Source organism: Zophobas morio, unplaced genomic scaffold, assembly GCF_036711695.1.
Source record: "Zophobas morio isolate AGI-343-1 ecotype UQ-CSIRO unplaced genomic scaffold, CSIRO_AGI_Zmor_V1 ptg000014l, whole genome shotgun sequence".
In the NCBI taxonomy this organism is placed as follows: domain Eukaryota; kingdom Metazoa; phylum Arthropoda; class Insecta; order Coleoptera; family Tenebrionidae; genus Zophobas; species Zophobas morio.
Window position 1 is genome coordinate 12,884,648 of NW_026972119.1, and position 26,513 is coordinate 12,911,160.

General features: G+C 34.0%; 1 protein-coding gene across 1 annotated transcript; it reads right to left on the reverse strand.

Annotated features, from left to right (window-relative positions):
* Positions 1-222: 222 nt before the first annotated feature.
* On the reverse strand, positions 223-26,323 carry LOC135128555 (uncharacterized). Its single transcript, XM_064055433.1, has 3 exons — positions 26,145-26,323; positions 19,837-20,003; positions 223-1,117 (listed from the first exon to the last, which is right to left on the reverse strand). Exons 1-3 carry the CDS (start codon positions 26,203-26,205, stop codon positions 845-847), a joined length of 501 nt encoding a protein of 166 aa, XP_063911503.1. The 5' UTR covers positions 26,206-26,323; the 3' UTR covers positions 223-844.
* Positions 26,324-26,513: the final 190 nt, after the last annotated feature.

Sequence of the window (26,513 nt, forward strand, 5' to 3'; positions counted from 1 at the left end):
CTATTTCTTTGTAGTCTAGGGGTCATGAAAGATCAAGAAAACATAAAAATGAGAAGTTGCCCGATGAACTCGACTACAGTACGCTCGGGAGGTAAAAAAATAATGAAAACACTGTTTATAACAGCATTAACAACAACATTATTATTTGATAACATTTTTTTTTTTGGAGAAGATGAATGAGAAATTTAATTACATTTTCCCGTTATCACGAAAAGGGGCAACTTTCTTGGACGCAAGGAGTAAATGACATTTACTCTTTTTAAGGCCAACGTTTCGGCATTTATTTATTATTAGGTACATACATATATTTTCAGTTGTGTTAAACTTACATAACTTGTTCACGTTTTGCTAGATTTCCAATTACGGTAGTTCTGTTTTCTCTATAAGGTTAACAACTTAAATTTTAAACAAAATTGAAACACATACAATTATTATTGCATTTTTTGTGCTTTCGTTTTATTTGCATTTTTCTATTCAAAGTATTTAATTATAATTGTGGAAAGTATAGTATAATTCAGTTGAGATTTCGTCGTAAATAGCAGCAACCCGAATAAATGGTACGCAATGCTGCTTTGCTAAATTTCTTAGGGCATAAGTCGGCTTTAGATTTGCTTCCCCTGCTGTTGCTCACTCATCGACATGCAAGTTTAAGCCGTCAGAACGTAAACTTGCTGCCATAACTTGGATAATTAATTAAATCAATTTCCACCTAGGACTGGCATTACTACGAATTTGTGCGAGTTAAAACTCCTTTACTCTGCAAACACTTACAATGTTGGCAAAACAAGTTTGTATAAATTTGAGAAACTTAATAACCGTCTTATCGTTAACTGTTCAAAGAATGTCATGAACGGTCGACTATATTAAGACTGTATTGTAGAACAATAAAAGTCACAATAGAAAAAGTTCTTTGAAACGATGTGAAACTTTCGGCTCCACTTCCAGCATTACAGAAATTTTTTTCGTCGCAACACGTGATGCAGGAATGTAACTTTGTTCTTTCACCGATGATTATGCACCCGGGTTCGCAAATCTCCGAACAATTCCTTTGGAGAAGCCACATTTTTGGTTTTCCGGTGATTTCGTCCGTGCTAGTGGACATGGAAATCCTCCGCACCTAATACAGGAGTAGAGTCAAGAAAAAGGGAACACAAGAGAGTCGCTAAAAAGTATGTGCTGTCCCTAGGAATATTACTCAAGTTCTATTTTCTGCGGTTTTTTCAATTTTATAGTTAATTTGTTTTTGAGATGCTATTTATTTTTAATGTCACTAGTAATCAAATGTTCCGTTTTTAAATAGTGCATTTTTTCTTAATTTAGAAATGTGTTTTATTTTTCCAAACAAACAGATCGATGACAGTATTTTCCAAGCTAACTATAATTTTCTATTGTAGAATTTATGCATAATAAATAATATATCATTTTATTTGCCGCTCTAGTTAAAAAGATATATACATGTGTTACAGTTTTAAATTTTAGAAAAAAATCTTCAATTCAAAAATTGACGATTTGTTTAGTGGTGCTATTAAAAAAATACAGAAAATAGAGCTTGAGTATTTTTAACTATAGCCCAAAATTCAAGAAGGTCCAACTAACTGTTCTCATCATATTCAGCTGTTTTCATACTTCCTTGCAACCCTATATATTGGAGATTGTATTATTTTAACTAGAGTAACTAACGCAAAAACTCGTTTCGAAGAAGATGACAGAATTGTTACTTAAGTTAAGTAATTTAGTTACTCTAATCAAAAACGCACATTAGAAAGTAAAACGGTCGTCATTTCATGGAAGACATAAAAGGTGGAATATATACAGGGTGCCGCATCCAAGTCTGGATATAGGGAATTAACATGGGAATTACTTTTTATTTTATAATATCTCCCCAGATCACTTTAAATCTATTATTGAGTGATGCCTTTGTGGAGGTCGAAGAGAGCTATCGGCCAGTATTTTTTTCAAATCGTTGCATAGCGCTCATTCACTGTGAAAAGGTTTTAAAAATCGTATTTTGAAATTCGCGCCCGATCCGAATTGTCGCGAAGTGTTCCGTCGTACTGTCGAAGTTCGGCGATCGCGTCTTTTCATTACCCATGCGAAATTCAAATGTCAAAGTGAAATTAGAAATTATTCTCATCAGAAATCAACGAACAAGTCAAACTGAATTATTTTATCCAGTAAAACGAACCATCTCGAACTACATTCAAGCCGTATCCAAAAAGCCCGAGATGAAGACTTCGAGCAGCTGGTCTTCCTCAAAACCCCATCGGCATTGTGACATGTCCTGGGAGTCCGTCAAGCTAGGAATGTACTCGCGCTGCCTCACTCAGTAATCAATGAACGACTCAAATTGAATTATTTAATCGAACATGACGATTATTATTGTAGGTCAATTTAAACGGAATAAATGCACAAACTGCACAAAATATTTTATTAGGTTATGCTATGTTCTACTGCGATTAGATGAAAAAGCGAGGGCCTGCTTGTTCTTCAACGGTTAATTTAATTAATAGGTAATTTGGGTAAATTTCACATTTTTTTTTCGAATCACTAAAGATTGGAAGTCAATTGATTTTACATTCGTTAAGCAGGGATGCCATTTTTGCCGCCTGGAAGCATGTTCGTTACAAGAAATTTTTGAGAGAGAGAAATGTAGAACATTGTTTGACTTAATAACATTTTAAAACATTTTTCTCTATTACGAATGGGTTTTGGGATTCAGAAACTTTTGTATTATTGTTTTATTTCTTTATTGTGTTAACAACAACAAAAATAAAAATATTTCACAAAACAAAATTACATTTATTTTCAAAGGTGATAAAAAGTAAATAAAATGAGGTGGGCACGACGTTTTCTAGGGATCTTAAACAGATGGGATAGAAGAGTTTCAAAAAGCATCATGACAAAAAATTGAAGCCTGAGGACTACTTCTCACGTATGAAGTTTCACGAAGGAACGGTTGAGAGAATCTAGGCTGATTGAGGTGCAACTGTCGGTGTCTGACTGGGGCTTCTAGGACATCATGTCATTGCACCTTTTTTCATCGAATCTGGATTGAATGCTCAGAAGTAGGACAATATGGTAGCTTACCAAATACTTCCTGGGACTCGAAGGGTGCGGCACCTGCAGCAGCTGGTCTTTTACATGCGGGACTAAATCTCCAGCCATAGAGCTCACATAAATATTGTTTATTTGAACCATATAATATGATTCATTTATTTAAATGTACAAAACATCAACAAAATTAAACATTCAGATACTATTTTTTATCTGTCAACCCTTTTTCTAATCAGCCCACTCTTCTTTTTTAATCAAAACAAAGTTCCGTTAGAAACTCCCCCTCTAAACAACACAAACGGCCCTCCGATGTTGTTTAGGATGAAACATTCTTTTTAGGGCGACCCCTCCTCCGTTTTGGTATTAAAGGCGTTAATATATCACTTCTAGTCCCTTCAACAAACGGGCTGAGGTCCGCAGCGTGATAGCGTCCAATTCTTTCTGGAGGATTTGTACAGCTTACTAACTCGTAGGTTGTAGTAGTATTAATTTATTATTTGCCTTACAGGTTTAATAATATTCCCAGTAGGGGTACAAATTCACTTAATCTTAAGTTGATTTGTACCCCTACCTCAGATAAATCCATAACAATAAAAATAAATAAAATAAAATAAAATAAAAATTCGAGTGTTATATATTAAATATTATATTCTTTCTGCTTGCCCACCCCTTGCCATAGTTCTCTTATCTTCCATACTTCTTTCATCCAGTCCAGTCCTCTTCCATCCTCGTTTAGCACTTCTTCCATATCCTACACCTTCTGTCAGTTTCATCCATCCAAAAATTATTCTCTTTCTCTTCATTTCCACACCTAAATCTCGCCATCATTCTTTTCTCCTTTATACTCTCTCTGTGTGTGTACTTTGGTACTTCATCCTTTACTATTTTTCTATAGTCTGCATTATATCTAGACTCCGATATTCTCGATCTACGTTCTTGCTTATCTATATCCTTATCTCTTACACTCAGCTCCTCTTTCATACTCCTTCCCATTTCTCTCATTCTCTCCATTTCTTCACATGCATATCCTTTTCCTTCATAATACTTGTCCCTTTCGTTCCAAACATGTTTTCCCCCTTCCTTTCTTATTTCTTTCCAACATTCTTGCAATATCTTGCAATCACCTCTCTCACTGAACTTCTCTTCAAATCCAACCGCCCTTTTACCCGCTTTCACTCTCATTTTCTCCCTTTTTGTTTCTTCTCTCACTATATACCCCGCGGTATACTTTTCCAATCCCAATGTCCATTTCAAGTATGTTTCTTGCACTCTCTCTATTTCTTCATATTCCCTCCATCCCCAAATCTCAGCTCCGTACATGAATACACTTTTGATCAAACTATCAAACATCATTATTCATCTCTTATAATCATGTCCAAATTTTCTCTCTCCTATTCCCCATACTATTCCTACCACTTTGTTCGCTTTTTGGACCATTTCTTGAATATGCGCTCTATCTGAGTTATTGCTCTTTAATGTATATCCTAAGTACTGGAATTCTTTCACCTGTTCAATCTTCTTCCCTCTCCATGCCCACTCTTTCTTCTCCTTTCTTACTTTCTTCCCAAACACCACCATTTTTGTTTTTTCCACATTCACTTCCAATTCCTTTTTTTTACATACTTCTCCAAACTTTTAATTACTGCTTTCATTTCTTCTCTTTTCTTTGCCACAATCACCAAATCATCTGCGTACGCCAACGACCACACTTTCTCTTTGCCGACTACCACCCCTCCTGTCTGTGCTTTTCTGAACATTTCATCTATATCTCCTAGATAAGCTGCAAACAATGCAGGGCTGAGTGGGCATCCTTGTCTCACTTCTCTATTTGTATAAAAACTCTCACTCTCTATTCCATTCACTCTCACCGTATTTACTGTTTCTTCATATATTTCTTCCATTTTGGTTACCAAGTATCCATCTACTCCCTTTCTCCTCAAATACTCCTACATTTTCTCTCTATTCACGCTATCAAACGCTGCTTTGAAATCTATGAACAATGCGTACATTCGTCCACCCTCTTTCCTTATTTCTCTTCCCACTAAATGCCGCAGGATGTACACATTGTCCATAGTACCTCTTCCTTTCCTAAACCCTGCCTGACCGTCTGGTAACATACCGCTTGCTTCCATCTCCTTTCGTAACTTTTCATCGAGTATCGTTGCATATATATTGTACGCCGTATTGAGCAAGGTAATCTCTCGGTAGTTCTTCACATCGCTTTTTTGCCCCTTTTTAAATAATGGGATTATTATACCTTCTCTCCACTGCCGAGGAAACCCTTTTTCCTTCCAAACTCAATTTACCACTTCCCATATCTTTTCTTTCACTTCTTCTGTCCCGAACATCCACGCTTCGTTCTGGATTCCATCCCCTCCTGGTGCCTTTCTCTTTTCAGTCTTCCAATCTGTCTTTCTATTTCATCTTTTGTTATTTCCGCACCTCTCCACATTTCTTTCGTCGTTGTGATTCCTTTATTTGTTTTGCAGCATTTTTCCTCACAACCTCCCAATAATTCCATAAAGTGTGTTTTCCATTCATGTATTTTGATTTTCCCGCTGATTTCAGTCTTCCTTCTCCGTTCCTTGTTTATGTATCTCCATACTTGCTCTTCTGTTTTCAGGGACTTTATTGTCTTCTCTTCTTCTTCTCGTTTTTCTCTTTTTCTTTCTTTCCATTTTCTCCTATAATTCTCTCTTGCTTTTAGGTACTCTTCTTTCCTTCCCTTGTTATTCTTCCATTTTCTTAATTTTTCCCTTGCTTTTCTCTTCAACTCACTACATTCTCCGTTCCATCTATTATCCCTCCCTTGCCATATGTATATCTTTCTTTTTTCCGTAGCTTCTACAATTAGGTTGCTCAGTTCTACCATCATAGCTTCTATATCTTCTTTTACTTCGAATTTCTTTTTTTCTAGTCTACTTCTGTATCTTTGAATTTCCTCTTCATCCCATATTCTTTTTTCTAATTCTTTTCTTTCGTGTCTTCTCTCTTGTTTTTCTTACTCTTGCTCTTTTTCTTTGATTTTTATTTCTAGAGGCATGTGGTCTGATTCTACCCTTTCCCCCACTTTGAAACTCTCTATTTCTTCCCACGCTTCTTCATCTCCTTCCTTGTTTCCATTCAAAATTTTCCATCCCATTTCTTCTATTATCTGCCACAATATTTTCCCTTCTTTGTTATTTGCTTTATCTTTTGCTCTTCTTTTCTCTTCCTTTTCTTTATCTATTATTCTTGTCCCCTTATCGCTCAATCTTGCGTTAAAATCCCCTCCTATAAGTATTTTTTCGTCTCCTTTTTCTTTTGTTTCCATTTCTATGTTTATCTTGGTTTCCTCCATTTTCTTGCTATAAACGGTTATTATTTCCCATTGATTGTTATCAAGCTGTATTACTTTCTTCATTAGTCCGTTTTTATTATTACTTCCCCTTTCCAATTCTTGCATTTCTTTTCGATTTCCCATTACTATTCCCCGGCTTGCTCTCCCTTTTTTCTTTTCCTTTGTCGCCCCTTGACACTCCCACACATATTCTTGTGGTAGTGTCTCTTCCAATTTCTCCCAGTTTTCTCTTTGCACCCAAGTCTCTACTAGCCCCACAACATCAAATTTTCCCACGTAGTCCCAGAACTCCTTTTCCTTTTTTCGCAACCCTTGGACATTCCAAAACAGTACCTTCGCCCCTTTTTCTCCTAATTTTGTACCAGCTTCCTTTTTACGATTTCCCTATCTACATACTTTACTCCTTTTCCTTTTCCTTTGCCTTGTTTGCTTCCCTTTTTCCTCGTTTTCTTCCTTCTCTTTTGGCTCTTTACTAAAAATTTTCTGCTTTCTTAAGTCTGCCCTCTTCTTCATTCCATTTAAAATTTCTGCCGTCTACAGTTAACTTTTTATATCCGATTCTAACCATTTTTCCTTTGTTTCTCTCTTTTGTTGCCTCTTCTTTCATCTTGTTTTGAATTTTTCTTTCCGTTTTCGTCAGATCATCATTTATGTAAATTGACGACCCTTTTAAGTTCTTCTTGCTTTTCATTACATTTATTTTTTCTTCTCTGTTTTCGAATTCCACTACATAAACTTTCTCTGCAATTTTGTACGCGCTTTTAACTTTACTCTCTACTTTGACTTTCTCTTCTAAAAATTTTGTCACTTTTCCAATTATCTGCTTCTGCTCTGCTGTTTCTATGTCCAATCCCATCATCACTACTTTATTTCTTCTCTTTTCTCTCTCCATTCGATCTAGTTGACTTTCTACTTCACCCACTCTCTTTCCCATTTCTTCCTTAGCTCTCTTCCATTCTTCATACTTATCTCTAATTTCTTGATTTTGCTCCTGTAGTTGATCTCTTGTTTGCTTTAATTCTTCTCTTATTGTTTTAAGCTCCTCTTTAAGCTGTGTATTCTATTCGTTCAATAATTATTGTTTATTACTTTCTCTCATATCATCTCTGATTTATGTCGCAAGTTCGCTGATCATCTTCTTGACCTCCTCCATCTCTATATCTTCTTGATTTTCCTTCTCTCTCGATTGCAGAGGTGATCTTACTGTTATTTTGCTTCTTTGGAAGACCTGCTCGTTCTCTTTCGGCGACTCTACTTCTCTATCCCTTTTCTTTCTTTCTGTCCCTTTACTACTCGTTACCTCTTTGTCTTCGGAGGTTATTCTCCTATCCGTGTTTACGTTTATCCGATATCTGTGACCATCCCTTTTTGGGGCAAGAAGAGAATCCACTTTTGGAGCTACTGTGAGTGTGAGATTTCAGGAGAACCTTGTCACCTTTCTCGAATACAGCTGGTCGTCGTCTGGAATCAAGGCGGGTTTTCTGGACATCTTGTTTCTTGCAATTTCTATCCAATGCCTCAGACAGAGTAGTAGCTAGATTCTTTAAGTAAGGCGTTATGCTTGGTATGAAATTTTCTGCATCAATCACTTTGCGTAGATCATATACAGGATCATAAGGAGCTCGTATCTCCCTACCAAATGTGAGAAACGAAGGACTATATCCCGTAGAGTCGCAACATGTAGAATTTATGGCGAATCGAATGCTGCTCAGGTGATGATCCCATTCTGAGTGGCGATCTTGAACCAAAATGGCTAACTGAGTCTTCAATTCGCGGTTCTTCCGTTCAAAAGGGTTACTCTCTGCATGATACAAAGGAATGAACGGAGTTGTGATACCAAAACAATAAGTAATTTGCTGCGTTACATCACTGATAAATTGCACGCCGTTATCAGAAATCATTTTCCTCGGAGTTCCAAACCGCAGTAATATTTCTTCGATGAGAATTTTTGCACAAGATTCAGAGTCAGCTTTTACTAATGGGAAAAGTTCTACCCATTTTGAAGCAAAATCCTCAATTATTAGGATCCATCGATTCCCCCCGGGAGTTACCGGTAGAGGGCCAAATAGATCTACAGCCACAACTTCGAATCTCTGGGAAGGGGCTGGGGTTTGAAGTAGGCCCGCAAGTTAACGATTCCCTGGTTTATATCTCTGGCATTCCATACAACCTTTTACATGGCGAGCAATAAATTTTCTCATATCTGTGAAGTAAAATTTTGAAGAGATCTTTTGAAGGGTTCTTTCGATGCCGTAGTGTCTCCCTGTACGCGAATTATGGTATTGGGCCAAAATATCTTCACCCAATTCTTTGGGAATCACTAACTGAGGATCTTCGGAGTCCACATATGGGTTGAAACGGAAGAGAACACCATTGTTCATCACGTATCCCCTCCCAGACCATTTAGACATCTCTAACGGATCTTCTCCTTCGAGAGATAATATAATAATCTTGATCTCATCATCTTCCATTTATTTCTGTCGCATAGATTTAGCATCGTATGACGGTAGGTCAACACTAACGAAGTAGCTCTGTACCTTTTCTTCTTCATCCGGGCAAAAAGGTCGAGACAACAGATTAGCTACTACGTTGACTTTATCAGGAGTATATACAACGTCCATATTCATGCCTTGAAGGCGGAGCGCCCAACGAGCCAAACGACCCGAAGGCGATTTTAAAATCAGCAACCACCGTAATGGTTGATGATCCGTCGCTATAACCATTTTCAACAAGTTCCGTTACAACCAGTATTTTCCCGCAATGTTAGAATGGAAATTTTGCACCGACCCATTGGTCTCTGTGCATTCGCCGGATCTAAACGACCCCTTTTTTTCTTTGAAGATTTCTTCACGTCCATCTGTATTCAAACAATACCAGCTATACAAACAAAGTAACAAATATTGTCTTCAGATTTCAACTCAAATGCTGATCAACACGCGTAGGAGTTTTGAAGATCGGTTTACTTACTGCACAGCTGCTGAGAGCAGTCTTTATGAGCAATTCTTGAAAATATTTCTCCAGATTCATACAATATTTCATTACTTTATTTATGGTTCATTTAAAGGTTCTCTTCAAAAGCGCCAGCTGTTTTGATGGTAGATCTTATCATCACACAATAAGAAAAGCGAGCCCTCGCTTTTTCATCTAATCGCAGTAAAACATGGCATTTTAATGAGATTTTGCTAATAAAGACTCGACCAGCACCAGCAACATACCCTAATAAAATATTTTGTGCAGTTTGTGCATTTATTCCGTCAAAATTGACGTACAATAATCGTCATATTGGATAAAATAATTCAATTTGAGTCGTTCAGTGATTACTGAGTGAGGCAGCGCGAGTACATTCCTAGTTTGACGGGCCTCCAGGACATGTCACAGTGCTGCCGATGGGGTTTTGAGGAAGACCAGCTGTTCGAAGTCTTCATCTCGGGCTTTTTGGATACGACCTGAGTGTAGTTCGAGATGGCTCGTTTGACGGAGTCGCGCACTATGACGAATGAATGGATCATTTTGTGCATTTATTCCGTTTAATTTGTCCTACAATAATCATCACACTGGATAAAATAATTTAGTTTGAGTTGTTTGTTGATTTCTGAGAATAATTTCTAATTTCACTTTGACATTTTGATTTTGTATGATTAATCCAAAGACGCGATCGCCGAACTTCGACAGTGCGACGGAACATTTCGTGACAAATCGGCTCGGGCGCGAATTTCAAAATATGAATTTTAAAACCTCTTTACAGTGAATGAGCGCGATGCAACGATTTGAAAAAAATACTGGCCGATAGCTCTCTTCGACCTCCACAAAGGCATCACTCAATAATAGCTTTAAAGTGATCTGGGGAGATATTATACAATAAAAACCAATTGCCATGTTAATTCCCTATATCCAGAATTGGATGCTGCACCCTGTATATGTACATATATGTTCATGGACAATTTTAATAATTTTTAATATGTGTAAATTAAGGCAAAAGCTTTCGACAGACGGGGGAGCACTGAAAAAGAGAAACTTAACTTATCTGTCAGATAAAGCAAGAATGAGATCTGTTGCATTACGGCACGTACAACGAAATACACAAGAGCTGTCACACTTTCTCTCAAAAAAGACCGACATGTCTATATCGTTTATCTTTCCCTTCTGTAGTCAGTCCCTTAGAAAGTTCTAAGTTACTAGACAGGCCCCTCACGAGACTGACATCTTGAAACCCGTAATTTTTTTCCGCGTCAAAGAAGCGAGATATTGTCTGTAGAATTCTCCGTACCCATTTAATATACAGGGACCCTAGTAATCGGCGGGAATTGGTGCCACTAAAGCTTTTGTGGAGAACACTTGAACGAAGGAAACCTGAGAGCCATAAAAGACTCTGTCGTTTCGCTAGGCCAAGAATTTGCAATCGAAGTTGCAAACAATTGAAACACTAAAATTTTCGAGATAATTAGAATTTCCACCTATTTGCAAATAATATTCCTGTAATTAAATTTATTTGTGACGGAAATGGTGGATGCGCCGGGTGAGAGTTTAAGTTGTTTTTCCCGAGCATATTTGTTGAAATTGAAGTATTTTTAGGCTTTCTGTTATGAAAAAGAGACTTTTTACTACAGTTCTGATTGACTCTTTGTAAGTAAAAGTACTTAATTTGATGTGCTCGGTAACAGCGTCTTTACTAACTAGTATTATTGTGTTTTATTTATCCTTCTTACAATGCCAATCTCGTCTCCAATGTCGTCTCCGTAAGGAGACGACAGCTTTTTGAGGATTTGAAAGCTTGTTTGAAATTCAAATTTAAAATTGGAATATTTAAACTTGAATCAGTTTTGTTTACTTTTTAACAGTAAAATGTAGAATTATGTTATACAATGTGGAAAAGAAAAACATATTAATATGAAAAAAATTAGTAATTTAAAAGTTGCTAATGTTAAACAAAACCTTGTTAAAATGTATAAAACTAGTTTTCCCATTTCCGTTGGCCGTCTGTCGTTTGTTTGTCTTTAATTAGAATTCATCTATTCATCTCTTCCAAAATTTAACGACGTCTTTAAAAATGTTGTATAGTACACCTTGCTTGAAGTTTATAATATGACGTGCTCCTTTATTTTTCAATTATTAATGCATTTGAATTATCCGACCTTTTTTTCTATTTCCATCAAGTTATTTAAACAAGACTTTCTGCTCGCACCTACAGCGCAACCAATATCTCATGCTTTTCCACGCGTACATTTTAATAAAGTCTGATTTAATACTCTCTTGAACTGATTTCATTTGAAGTCTCTGGAAGGTGAATGAATTTTCATATAACGAAATGCTCAGATGTTTTCCTAGGATGTCAAAGAAATGTTCAATATGCGCAATTAAATATAAAAACCGAAAAAATAGTCTAAGGTAATTTTAGACAGAAATTTCCTCGCCTCTGAAGTACAATTAATCAAATCCAGTTTAGTAGAAAAATATAGTAGAGTGTTATACTATAGGTAAAGAAGCAGGCTGTGCCTAGGTTTCATGTATGACATGACATGGTGTGACCTCACTTAGTGTGCCTTGACTTGGCGTGAGCTGACTTATTAGTGTGGCTTAAGTTAATGTCACATGACATAGTGGAACTTATATCATCAAGACAGGAGGGAGGAAAAATGAAGGAAGAGGGGAGGGACTGTTGTTACGCAGTAATATTTGTTCAGTTTGGATGTCCAATAGAAATTAAATCATTCAAATATAGGGGAGGATGCGAAAAAGGTGGGGGTGTTGGGGCAAGATTATGGTATCACGGGTTAGCGACAGGGAGGGGAGGTCTTAGGGTCAAGTTTTAGAGTGGAAGGAATAAGTCGATTTCAAAGCATTTCGTTTAGCAGTTCCTAAGTTTATGATTTTTCAAAAGTATGTATTTTATTATAATATTTTAATAGCATTTACTAAACAAACTTTTGAGTGCATGTCTTCAAATTGTTGGTTGGGATGACCAGACAAATTTTGGTTAGTCTTGTATGATCTAAACGATTTTCCTAAAATATATACATCGACAGACGACAGACATGTAGAAAGGGACAATCGATAGTACTAGGAATCGTTACAACGCTTTCCAATCGGCGTAAGAGAGGTGACCTAATTTTAACTTTTCGGGCGCTTAAAGATCCGCAATCACCCATCAGGCATTTGTTTCCCCTGAATACACTTAGTAGAACTAGAGGGCATTGTTTTAAACTAGTGAAGGATAAATTCCGCTCCACAGTGAGGCAACATTTTATTTCCAATAGAGTTTTCGAGACGTGGAACGCCTTACCAGCCAGTATTGTTGAAGCTGATACAGTGACAAATTTCAAAATTAAATTTTATAATTATAATGGATAAAATTAATTGGATTCGTTTGTTAGTTAGGTAGTTAGGTAGCGCGGGCATAACAGGCTAGGCCTCTGCCCGAACGCAAAACTAATAATAATAATAATAATAATAATAATACTTCCCTAGTTTACACACGAAAAGTAAAAATGATACACAAACAATATCCATCTAATATAAAAGAAAATATCTTACCTTACTTTTGAAAAAATGCATTTAAAAAAATTTTGACAACTTCGTTAATTTTTATATGGAAAAGAAAGCAAATTTGAATTAATATAAATTTTTAATCCATAGATTATTATTATTCCGTCCTATTTTACCAAAATTCTAAACAAGTCCAAATTTGTTTGCAAAACTGTTATTTTTAGTATTGTTCAGTAAATTGGGCGCTACAAAAGGGGCAATCGCCATTATTTTTCGATTACCATCTTAAAAAAACTTGGGATAAAATTGGTTTTATTTTATTTATCTCCGTAATCGTGAGTCTGATAAAAATTTGTAAAGAGAAATTTTGTAGATCTCTTATTCACAATCTTTTGGTGTAACATCAACAATTAAATAAATACAGTTTCGAAAATGTAAAAGATTTAATTTTGCTAATTTTGTTATTTTTTGATAACCTTTACAAGTTAAAATAAAGCTACGTGTGAACTGTGAAACCACAGGTAAAGAAACATGTTATGCGTGTGTTTCATGTGACTTTTCCATAATAAAATTTTGCCATGACGTTATTAATATTTAACAAGGACACTTATAACCAGAGTTAGACAGAGCGGAAGTGATGGGGAATCAACCAGACAAATATTAAAAACGACGGGTGGCCGACTATCAAGGTTTATCTAATCAAGATTACTACGAAAATTGTGATGTTCAAGAGACATTTTTAATTTTTAAAGCAATTTGACATCTAGGAGAACACGTATAACTCAGGAAAACCGAGAAAAATTAGTAACTGTTGTTAAGAATCCCCGAAGTTGTAATCCGCGACTGCAATAGCTCTGGCAATCGGACGGCAATGTGCATCACTTCCGCGATACCGAAGTCTGCTTATAACAATGAATAGACGTAGTGTAATACTAATAATAACAATAATGTATTCTCAAATTTTCGGAAAAATTGAATGAATCTTTCTTAATTTGATCAATTAAAAACTGCGACCCGGCATAAATCCGCGGACCTCCCATCTGCGAAATTACACTTGGGCTGTGGTCACCGAGTTTCGTATTATGTATCTAAAAGAACAAGACGAACTAAACAATAAAAAATATTATAATAATAAACAAAATCAAGGTAGACTTTTAAAACAACAATTACAGAAATATGTTATTTTTTAAATTGAAATGGCCTTCCCCAGAAACATTTTACGGGGACGTCATCAAATTGTTGTTGGGAAATCTCCACAACTGAGCAAAAGTATGAACGCTAGAGTAGGAAAACATAGGTGTCTCGTTTCCATCTATTTGTCTCATGTCATCTGCTGTCAATTTTTATTACATAGATAATCTTCTAAACTGCCAGGCTGATTGTGGTCAAATTTTGTATATGTCTTCGGAATATCGTATCGACAATAAATCGATGCGTCTGTTATAATAGTAAATGTTATTTAAATTTTATAAAATAACATATTCCTCCACATGTAGTTTATAGTAGTAAGTGTTTATTTTTACCCTACGGGCTTAAAAGATTCCTGAATTACAACACTACAATTTTTTTTCTTAATTAACAAAAACCAAATAAAATATTTTAAAAACCACATAACTCATTTTTTTTCCTTTATCCCATCCCCCCTTGCCCCGGCCTTACTCTTGTCCTCTCCACTTCTTTCATCCATTCCACCTCTCTTCCGTCTTCATTCAATATCCCTGTCACACTCTCCTCTCTTTTTTTGCTCTCCTCACAGTCATGCAGCATGTGCTCTATCGCGTCTCGCCCTTCTCCACACATCCTACACATTCTCTCACCTTCGCTTACCCAAAACTTATTATTTCTTTCTTCATTTCCACACCTAAATCTCGCAATTTTTTTTTCGCGCTTTCTCTGTCTAGGTACTTTGGTACTGTTTCTGTTATTATTTTTCCATAGTCTGCATTGTACCTAGATTTACTTACACTCGCTCTTCTCTCTTGTTTATCTATGTCTCTGTCACGCATACACAACTCTTCTCTCATACTCACCCCCATTTCTCTCTTTCTCTCTATTTCCATCCATGCGTATCCTAGTCTTTCATAATATCCTTGTCTACCTTTGTGATGTTCTTTCCTTGCTTCCTTTTTTTTTCCTTCCAGCTTTCATACAATATCCTACATTCCTTTCTTTCTTTCAACCTTTAATCATACTTTACATCCCTTTTCCCAGTGTATACTCTTAATTTCTCTCGTTTACATTCTTCTCTTACTATATAGCCTGGCGTCTCTTTCCGTAGCCCTAACATCCACCTCAAATATTTTTCTGATACTGCTTCAATTTCTGCATATTCCTTCCATCCCCATATCTCCACTCCATACATTAATACACTCCTAACTAAACTATCAAACATTTTCATTCTTCTTCTTACGTCATGTCCAAATATTCTCTCACCTATACTCCACACCATTCCCATTATCTGCACTGATTTGACCCTTCTTTCTCTTATGTGTGCTTTTACCGTGTTAGTTGTTGTAAACTTAAATCCTAAATATTTAAACTCCTTTACTGTATCTATGATTCGATCTTCCCAACGCCACACTTTTTCTTCCCCTTTTCTTCCTTTTTTTCTAAACACCATCATTTTTGTTTTTTCTACATTTTCAGTTTCTTTCTTTTAAAGTATTAGTAGATTTCTTTTCATCTTATTCATTCCACATTCATCCTTCGCCAATATTACCAAATCATCTGCAAATTCCAAACACCATACCTTTTCTCTCCCCACCACAATTCCTCCCGCTTGTACTCCTCTAAACATTTCCTCTATATCGCTTATGTAACAAGCAAACAGGCTGGGACTTAATGGGCATCCTTGTCTCAATCCTTTCGTCGTCCAAGACATTTCACTTTCTACTCCTCCCACTCTCACACTAGTCACTGTCTCTCTATAGATCTCTCTTGTTGCTGCAATTAAATTTCACTCAGTCCTCTTCTCTCCATGCATTCCCAGAAACACTCTCTGTCCACCGTATCAAACGCGGCTCTTAAGTCTACAAACAGTGCATATACCCGACCTCCTTCCTTTAGCAACTCTTTTTCTATTAGATGATGCAGGATATATACATTGTCCATAGCCCCTCTACTTCTTCTAAATCCCGCTTGACTTTCCGGTAATATACTCTTTTCGTTTATCTTTGTCACCAACCTTTAATTTAACACCATTGCGTACAGTTTATATGCCGTATTTAAGAGAGTTATTCCTCTATAATTCTCTACTTTTTCTTTATTACCTTTTTAATGAATTGGGCATATTTGCCCTACTCTCCACTCCCTGGGAAAACCTTTGAACGTCTCCACATCATTCATTATCTCGCTCAATCTTTTAATCATCCCCTCCGTCCCAAATATCCAGACTTCGTTTACCAACCCATCCCTCCCCGGTGCTTTTCCTCTTTTCAGTCGTCCTACTTGTTTTCCTACTTCCTCTACTCGAATCTCAGCCTCCCTTTCTCTACCACCATTCCCGCTTTTACTATCTTGCGCTACAATTCTCTCTTCCTTTCCATTCAACAGTTCCATAAAATGCTTCTTCCACTGTATTATAAGTATGTCTTCACTAATCGTGATTTTGTTCTTCCGTTCTTTATTTATATACTGCCATGCGTGTTGCTCAGTTCTTATGGCTTTAATTTTTTCTTCTTCTTCTTGCTGTATCTCTTCTTTCTTTTCTTTGCATCGTTTTCTATAATTATTTTTTGCTTGCCAGTACTCTTCTTTTATACCTTTCTCCTTTTTCCACCTTCGTAAACATTTCCTTGCTTCTCTTTTCTAAATTTCTCGTTACAATTTCTTTTCTTATGGCTGCTTTTTCAATTTCTCTTTTTAATTCTTTCATTTTCTTTTCAGTTCCTTTTTCTTTAAATTCCACTTCCAACATTTTTTTTAATAATAATGCTCAATTCCTTTTTCATTGCATACCCATATTTTCTTCTCTTTTCCTACTTCATTACTTAAGCATCCGCTCCTACTTATGCCCCTCAATTTTACTTCTAGTGGCATGTGATCGGAGTCCACTCTTTCTCCTATTTTGAATGTTTGTACCTCTTCTTCTACTAATCCGTTTACTATTACGTAGTCTATTACCTATTCCCCTCTTTTACCTATCCAGGTAAATTCCCCCTCCTCGTCCCCTTCCTTCACCCCATTCAAGACTTCCCAACCGCTTTCATCAATTAATTCCCATAGCAATTTTCCGTCTTTGTTTTCTACTTTATCTTTCGATTTTCATGTGTTTTCCCCGTCGTGTTCCCTGCTTTTGTTCCCTATTCTGGCATTAAAGTCCCCCCTGACAGTAGAAAATCTTCTTCGGACTCTTCTATTTTTTCTTGTATTTCTTGTTTCGTGTTTCTCATTCCTCTACTATACATTGTGCAGATTATCCATCTTTTTTTATTTGCAGTCAGTTTTTTTTCAACCATGCCTTCCATTTCTATCGTCCCCTCTTGTATTTCTTTTATATCTTTCTTCACTCCTGTTATGATTCCACCTTTTGCTCTACATTTGCGTTTTTCTTTTTTTGCCCCTTGCAATTTCCACTGAAATTCTTTTGGCAACACGTCTTTCAGTTTGTTCCAGTCTCTTTCTAGTATCCATGTTTCTGTTAGTTCCACAAAATCAAAATTTTTCACGTAGTCCCAAAATAAATTTTCTTTCTTTTTCAGACCAGCAATATTCCAAAAGAGTAATTTTAAACCACATTTATCTTCCCCATTATTCTTTGCCATTCCCCTATTATGTACAAAATCTACATTCTTAAACCTAAAGTCTTTATTTGTCCTATCATTACTACCACTCCTTTTTGTGTTTCTTTCTTCGGTTAGTGCTGACTTGATTTGCGAAATTTTTCTTCCAATTTTCCTTTATTGTCATTCAATGTATACATTTTGTCCCTTACTCCCAGCTTCTTATATCCCCTTGCTGTGTATCCTTTTTTTTTCTTTCCTCTTTCGCTACCTCCCTAATTCCTTTTTGAATTTGAGTGTAGTTTATGAATCCGTGCCGAGTTTTTATCCAAAAAATCAAAATTGTATAACAAAATTTTAAAATTTTAGTTTGAAATTGCTCTAAAACCTTGAAAACGTTTTATAGGGTTATCGAAAACATAGTAAATCGTTAATCAATTTATCCGTGACGTCATCTGAAAATTTTAAAAACTTTATCTAAAGTGTCTAAATATGATAAGTCCATACTTGTGATTTATCATTCCATTCATATTTCTTTTAATTACTTATATAGGGTGATTCAAAAAATTAATGAATGAGTTAAGTTATTTTATTGATCAAATCAGAAACTGGGAAACCGAATGCTTTCAAATCTTCCACACACTTTAAAGTTATCGTAAACATGATAAATTTGTAATCAAAATATATCTGCTTGTTCCCTCTAAAAAATTTATGACGTCATTTCAAAATTTTACCAAATAAATCCTATCGAAATTGTGCAAAATATGATGAGTATATACTTGTGATTTATCAATCCATTTATATTTTTTTTGAACTACTTATACACGGTGACTCAAAAAATTAACGAATGGGTCAGTTTATTTATTTAATTTTATTAATTAAATCACTTTCCCAAAATTTTGGAAATACAATACAGTTATTATCAGAATCACACTGTACCTATCCAAATTGATATAATGTGTCCTTGCAAATGACGTCATCACAAAATTTTGTAGAGCGAAAACTCATTTGAAACATGCACGTAGCACACTTCTTTACATTTACTTTAACATTACATGCACTTCTTTATTTTAACTTACAAGGGTTGTCATAAAAAAATAAAAGCTCAAAATCAAATTTTAGAATTTTTCGGACAAACTTAACAACAGTTGTTGACGGTTGTTCGCAATTTTGTTTTTATAAAAAGAGTATATAGTATGTCAAAAACAATGCTACTTAGTTATGACCTGCTCTGACTTAACCTGACCTGAGCTGACCTGACCTGACCTGACGTCTCTATTGTTTCAAATAAACAAATTTTAAACATTTCTGTGAATAAATAAAAACCAAAAAGTACATCTTTAATAATTTCTTTTTTTATTTATACAAATTTCATGCCGGGCTTTTTTGACAGGGCTATTTTGCCGGGTCACGGCCTAAGCTGGTCCCTCAAGAAGAAGGAGATGTCGAAAACTCTGGGATTAAAACTACAAAAGTTTTTCATCCCCTGTTCTTCTGTTCGTGTCTTTTTTATTATTAACATTACGCCGGAAATGTAAATATTAATAAAGGTTATTTTCTTGAAAAAAATCTCTTTAGAAAATTTTTGTCAGAGGCACTGTTACTCAGTTTTACACTCATGTTCAACCCCCCACGAACCCCCCCCCCCTCTACCCAAAATCTACAGTCGTATGCCGAATTGACTGTACTAGTATGATTAAAGTGTAATTTCAAAAAGAGAAAACTTGTATTTTTGGATTCTATAAAATGTCAACAGAACATTAAAGCGTATATTGAGTGAAGTGTATGGTTGTTTATGCTAGCTCAGTAACATGCCATCATTTAACACTTTTGAGGAGGATAAAATTTACTTTTATATTTATTTTTATTAAACTCTTTTATGTTACGTCTCAGAGTAGAATAAAGAAGTACCTATTATAGCTACGGTTTAAGTGTCTAGATCATATATAGTATGTACATAAAAAGCAGCCTGTCCATTAAAACTGGAACAGATATAAAGACCTTTCAGGAGCGAAACGTGACGAAAACGCTCGAACAGCTCGACCCAGTTTAACGCGGGCTACATTTTAAAAGCAATTTTTTAGTTAATAACGTCAAAACGATAACGTCATCGATACTATTTTTAAATGGAAACTCTTGTATGATGTATTCTTGTTACTTCTTTGCCAGAATTTGACTTAATTAAATGCCTGTCCACCATGAAGTGACGACCCTGCGTAATCAAACACTCAGCCCTACCTGACACTTTTTCTGCTCTTTATGGCACTTCGTGTGCATGTATGAGTGATTGCCGACCAAATCCAAGCATCTGTCACCATCAACCATGGTGTCGCAGCGGTAACACCACAGGTCGTGCTGTTTCTCTGTGGCTGCTTTGGTCCTATGCTGCTGCTGCTCGCTGGAGTCTGCAATCAATAATTTCCCGGTTACCACGACGACTGACGCAATTCAGCGCCTTTTACAAACACGCCGGTGCACCGACGTCAGTGGCATCTTTTTTGCAATTCATGGGTCAATTTTCCCACAAAAAATGTTAGGTAACCGTCATCAGATTCCCAGGATCATGTAAACAGCAATAAACGAAAGGACTTTCCGCGGCGAGGAAGGCGACGAGGCAGGGCCGGCTTCAGGCTAACATGCGCCCTGAGGCGGGCTGTGGAGAGTGCTCCGCGGACATGTTTTATTAAAGGTAATAAGTTTCACAAGAAACGTCTTTGACTGAAAAAATAAAGTAAGGAAATATGAAGAAATGTCACTTCAAATAGAAATCCGGTTAAAACGACTCACTTAAAAATATATAAAAACAATAAATACACAACTTATTAATTAATTAACAATTTTAAATATTTTAATAAAATATTTTCAAATTTATTTCTTAAATGTAGCTCACTCCGATATGTGAGATAATTTTGTTAAAATGTATTAAGTATTCATTTTTATACTTATATCAGGACACACTCTACAATTTCAAAATTTGTGTATTGATTAAATTAAAAACATCTTTTTTTATATATGAAACTTTTTTACCTTTTCTACCGGACTGATTTTTGTGAACTTTCTCTCTACCAAAAATTTGCCTAGTCATCCCCACTAACAGGCTTTACAGTTCCAATCTAAATTCAGAGATCTTGTTTTATAATCTTAGTAATAAAAACAAACATAAAAATTGCTATATAATTTCCCATTTTGAAATTAATTCCTAAGATTTTCCAAAAGCCATCCAGCTTATAAATAAGAATAATTTCACTTGAAATAATTGCCCCGACTTCGTTACTAAACTGGAGATTAATAATAAAACCCCGGTTTTATTAGTTCAAATTTTGTCTGACCCGGGCGTTATCGGTTGTATTTAATTCCCCGGATTTCTCAACTTCCTCCGTTATTTCTGTTAATCCCTTTGCCCCCGATCGCCTATTTTCCTGATAGCCAAAATTAAACTATCCCTTTGTGCATATTACAGTTAAAATTAAACGCTCATTGAGCAAAATTTGGAAAGCTGTCTTGAGGCGAGTTGCTAAACATAATTGTTACATTATTATCGACACTGTTTTTTAATGTCACATGCTGGTCACTTGTGTAGAGCATGTGATTGTTTGGCACAATCAGGTTATTTTATATAAAATGTCAGGCGATTTTATTTAAGAATTTTATTGTAAGTAAAAATGAGGTTAAGTTTTACTATTACATAAACTGTATGTTTATTGTCGACATACTTTCCAATGTTGACAAAAAAATTAAATTCAATTTAATGGCATTTTCTACTGAACACCCCATATGTATTTGTAGGGTTCGTACATGTACTTTACTGTCATTTTTTCAAAACAACAAAGGATTTAAAAAATTTATTGAAATACAAATGTCCCAAAAGTATGGTGAAAAATGGAGAAATCGAACAACCGAAAAATTGAAACATCGGAATATCCATAAATCGAAAAATTATCGAGAAATTTGGAAATCAAAAATTGACAAATTGAAAACTTCAAAAATCGAAAAACTGAAAAACCGAAAAATTAAAAATTCTTAAAATAAAAACGATAAGTGGAAAAAGTCAAAAATTAGAAAAATTGAAAAATTCAGACATCGAAAAATTTCCAACATTGAAATGTTGAAAAATGAGAAACCGAAAACTTTAAAAAGAAGAAATGCAAAAATTAAAAAATTCAAAAATCTAAAATTTAAAAGTTGACAAATTGTAAAACCGAGAAATCGGGAAATAAAAATCCAAAATTTAAAAAATTCGAAAACTTAAAAATCAAAACATCGAAAAATTGAGAAATTGAAAAGCTGAAAAGTCGAAAAGTCGAAAAATAGATGAACTGAGAAATCGAAACATTCAAACACCGATACATCAAAAGATCAATTAATTGAAAAGTCGAAACGTCGAAAAATCGAAAAATTTGAAAATCGAAAAATGGCAAAATTAAAAATTGAACCATCGAAAAATTTAAAATAAAAAATTGATAAATCGAACAATCTAAAAATCGAAAAACTGAACAGTTGAAAAATAGCAAAACTAAAATTCAAAAAATTTTGAAAACTGAAAAAATAAAGAACAGAAAAATTTACTACCCAGATGTCGAAAAATCGAAAGATCGTGAAATCTACACATCAAAAAACTGAAAAATCTAAAATTTAAAAATTCGAAAAATCGAAAAATGAATTCCGACATCGAAAAATTCACAAAATTGAAATGTTGAAAAATGAGAAACCGACAACTTGTAAAATTAAAAACTGAAAAATTAAAAATTAACAATTCGAAGAATTTAAAATTCAAAAATCCAGAAATCGAGAAATCAAACATTTAAAATTTAAAAAATTGAAAAATTAAAATATCGTAAAATTGAAGAATGAAAAAATCGATCAAATGGAAGGGAAACATTTTTAAATTCAAAAAACTAAATTTTTAAAGTTGAAAAATTGTAAAATAAAGAAATCGAGAAATAAAACTCCAAATTTAAAAAATCGGAGAATTGAAGTAAATTAAAAACTAAAATGACGAAAAAGTGGAGAATTTAAAAATCAAAACATCGAAAAATTAAGAAATTGAAAAGCCAAAAAGCCGAAAAGTTGAAAAATCGATAAACCGAGAAATCGAAACATTCAAACATCGACACATCAAAAGATCGAGTAACTGAAAAGTCGAAAAGTGGAAAAATCGAAAAATTGGGAAATCAAAAAAGACCAAAATCGAAAAATGGTAAACTTAAAAATTGAACCAACGAAAAATTTAAAATTAAAAACTAATAAATCGAACAATCCAAAAATTGAAAAATCAAAAAATCGAAAAACTGAACAATTGAAAAATAGCAAAACTGAAATTTGAAAAATTTAAAAACCAAAAAATTGGAAAATCGAAAAATAAAAAATTTTAAAAACCGAAAGAATGGAAAACAAAAAAATTTAATAACGAGATGTCGAAAAATAGAAAAATCGAGAAATCTAAACAGCAAAAAAACTGAAAAATCTAAAATTTAAAAATTTGAAAAACCGAAAAATTGAAAAACTAAAAACTGAAAGATTACAAATTCGAAAAATTTAAACATTAAAAAATCCAGAAATCGAGAAATCAAACATTTAACATTAAAAAAATCGAAAAATTAAAATATCGATAAATTGAAAAGTGAAAAAATCGACGAACTGAAATGGAAAAATTTTTAAATTCAAAAACCTACAACTTTAAGGTTGAAAAATCGTAAAATCGAGAAATCGAGAAATAAAAATCCAAAATTAAAAAAATCGGAAAATTGAAGTAAATTAAAAACGAAAATGACGAAAAATCGGAAAATTTAAAAATCAAAACATCGAAAAATTGAGAAATTGGAAAGCTGAAAAGCCAAAAATTCGAAAAATCGATAAACCCAGAAATCGAAACAGTCAAACATCAACACAACAAAAAGATCGAGTGATTGAAAAGTCGAAAAGTGGAAACATCTAAAAAGACCAAAATCGAAAAATCGAAAAGTCAAACATTGAACCATCGAAAAAATTAAAATTAAAAAATTGCTAAATCGAACAACCCAAAAATTGAAAAATCAAAAAATCAAAAAACTGAACAATTGAAAAATAGTAAAACCGAAATTCGAAAAATTTAAAATCCGAAAAATTAGAAAACCGAAAAATAAAAAATTTTGAAAACCGAAAAAATGAAAAATAGAAAAATATAATACCCAGATATTGAAAAAACTGAAAAATCTAAAATTTAAAAATTCGAACAATCCGAAAATAGTAATATCGAAGACCTGGAAAATCGAAAAATCTAAAAACCAAAAATTTTAAAAATTGAAAAATTAAAACATCGAAAAATTGAAAAATCTGAAATTTGAAAATTGAAACATTTAAAAATCGAATAAGTAAAAACTTGAAAAGACGAAAAATCGAAAAAATAAAGAATCAAAATTTGGAAAAATGCCAAAACTGATATATCGAAAAATTGAAGAGGCGAAAAATTGGAAAATATCAAAACTGAAAGACTGAAAAATTAAGAAATCGAAAAATAGAAAAATCGAGAATTCTAAAAGTCGAAAAACAAAAAATTTTAAAAATCCAAAAATTGAAAAATTATAAATCTGAAAAATCGCGAAATAGAGGAATTGAAAAAATGAAAAAATCGAAAACTCAAAAATTTAAAGAGTCGAGAAATTGAAAAATCGGAAAATTGAAAAATCCTAACATTGAAAATCGAAAAATTGAGTAATCGAACAATTAAAAATTGAGAAACTGAAAAATCGAAAATTTGTAAAGACTACAAAATCCTAAAGCTGAAGTATCGAAAAATTGAAATATCTAAGGTAGAAAAATCGAGAATCCGAGAGCCGAAAAATTGAAAATTAGAAAAATTGTAATATCTAAATTTCGATTTCGAGGATAAAAATTCAAAGCGGATTCATAAACCAAAAATTCAGGATAATGTTACTTTTTCACATTTATATGACATTTATACGACAAATTTGTAAGATAACCTTAAAACGATTGTAAGATTTTAACTAAACTGTAAAATGTTGTTCCATTTGTTCTTTTTTTTTTAATCTGGATAGCTAAGGTAAAACTCAACACGGATTCATAAATCACGAATTTTGACATGACGTCATTCCACTATTGGTGGGGTGAGCAGACAAATTTTCCATATTTAAAAATGGAGATTTGCATTTTGCATAAGACTTCTAACACTTCATTAACAACTTCAAATATTTCATAAATTCTGAAAAATTAAAATAAACCGCCAATGTTTTGTTAAATTTATATGTTATCAAGTTAATACATTGCGGAGTTTAAAAAAATGTAAAAATTGTTTCGAAACATTAATGACACTAAAATAAAGTAAAAAAATAAATTCCGTTTGTTTATGACTTAAATTTAAGAACGTTTTAACTTTAACCCTATACAGGTTGGTTGCATTTGTAAATTGTCAGTTTTTCATATTTTTCAAATATTTTATACAATTTTCAAACTTGACGTTAAAAGAAAATATAATAGCAAAAGAAAACTTACTCAGAGATAAGCTCCAGAATGTTATAGGTGTAAACTTGAAAACAGTAACTAAGAATTTACAAATTTTTTGAAAAATTCCAAATCTCCGTCAATAACAATTGTGAATCTGTTGATTTTGCATTATTATTATTATTATTTTTATATATATAAAGAATCTAAAACCGTCAAAATAAAGAAACTACTCCACTTTAAACATTTTATACAACATTTGTGTACATTTTAAAGTGTTTGTGAATTCCAAACCTAAATATGGTAATTTCTCTTGGACTGCGTAAATAAATGTTTTTAAAATTCCCAGATCTCTTGAGAGATCCTGCATAAATAAGCAATTGCATCTGACGCCACTGTTTATTTCGGGCACAAAAATACATCATTAATATTTCAACAGAAAATTCGAATATATCAAAGGTATCCGAGAATATGGCAAGAAATTTAAACCTAAAATGATACAAAATATTCATAACTATTCCGTACATCCAGTGACCTGCGAAATTTAAATTGTTGCAAATTTGCCACTTCTTGATAATGGTAGACATTTTTAAAGCTTTAATTAATATGGTTAATACATTATCTGTCAGAGTAATTATGACGTTTGAACTTTCGTTGCCATGGGGATGGCTAGAAGTTGCCATTTCGGATACATACTCCGAAAGAGGCGGAACAAATCAGTGCCCACTTGCATGTTGGAATCATTTATGAAAGCCTTGTATTTCTGATGAATAGAAGGGATTATATATTTTTATTTAAAATGTTCTTACACCCTAAATCAAATAATGGTTATATGTATATCGTGTTGTAGATAACTCTGGTAGATAACTTATTACATGAACAAGGTATTTAATTAATAAAAACTATGTTTGAATTAAATATCAGGTTAAAATCGTTTGTCTTTGGACAATGATTACTTTTCTGTGTTTAAATCCACAAACATTTACACAGTTTTAAAATATCGCAAAAAAAATCTGACAAATATGCGTCCGTTGGAATAAGCTCCGAGACCCCCACTCGCTCCTGCCTGAAGCCGGCCCTGCCACCGCAGTAGATGTGGATGTACTCACCTGCCACCGAGATTGCCGCGCTCAAAAAAAGAACCAAACCACCACAGCACTTGAGCAGCATCCTCAAAAAAGCCGTAATCTGCTTATCCCCGAAATTTCTTCGCGTCCGATAAACAAAACATGTTTATCAAGCCCATGTTGACCCTCGAACTGCTGTCGCCATTTTGAAGCTGCGCAAGCCTCGCGGTTATCTCTTCTCCACTTTCGTGCTCTTCGCTCTGATAAAAATATTTAAATGCTCTATTTACTTGATTCCGATTGACTAAAATGGACTGTTGCGAAAAAAACCATCCCGAAATTTTTCGAACAAAATGTCCCCCCCGAGAGCAGGATTGGAAAAATCCTGCGGATTTTTCCTGTCAGGATTAG

Coding starts and splice junctions, on each gene's coding strand:
- LOC135128555 (XM_064055433.1), bottom strand. CDS start 26,205: ATGCTGCTCAAGTGCTGTGGTGGTTTGGTTCTTTTTTTGAGCGCGGCA. Junction 20,004..26,144: donor CGCGGCAATCTCGGTGGCAG/GTGAGTACATCC, acceptor TATTGATTGCAG/ACTCCAGCGAGCAGCAGCAG. Junction 1,118..19,836: donor AAGAGCAGAAAAAGTGTCAG/GTAGGGCTGAGT, acceptor CTCCTGTATTAG/GTGCGGAGGATTTCCATGTC.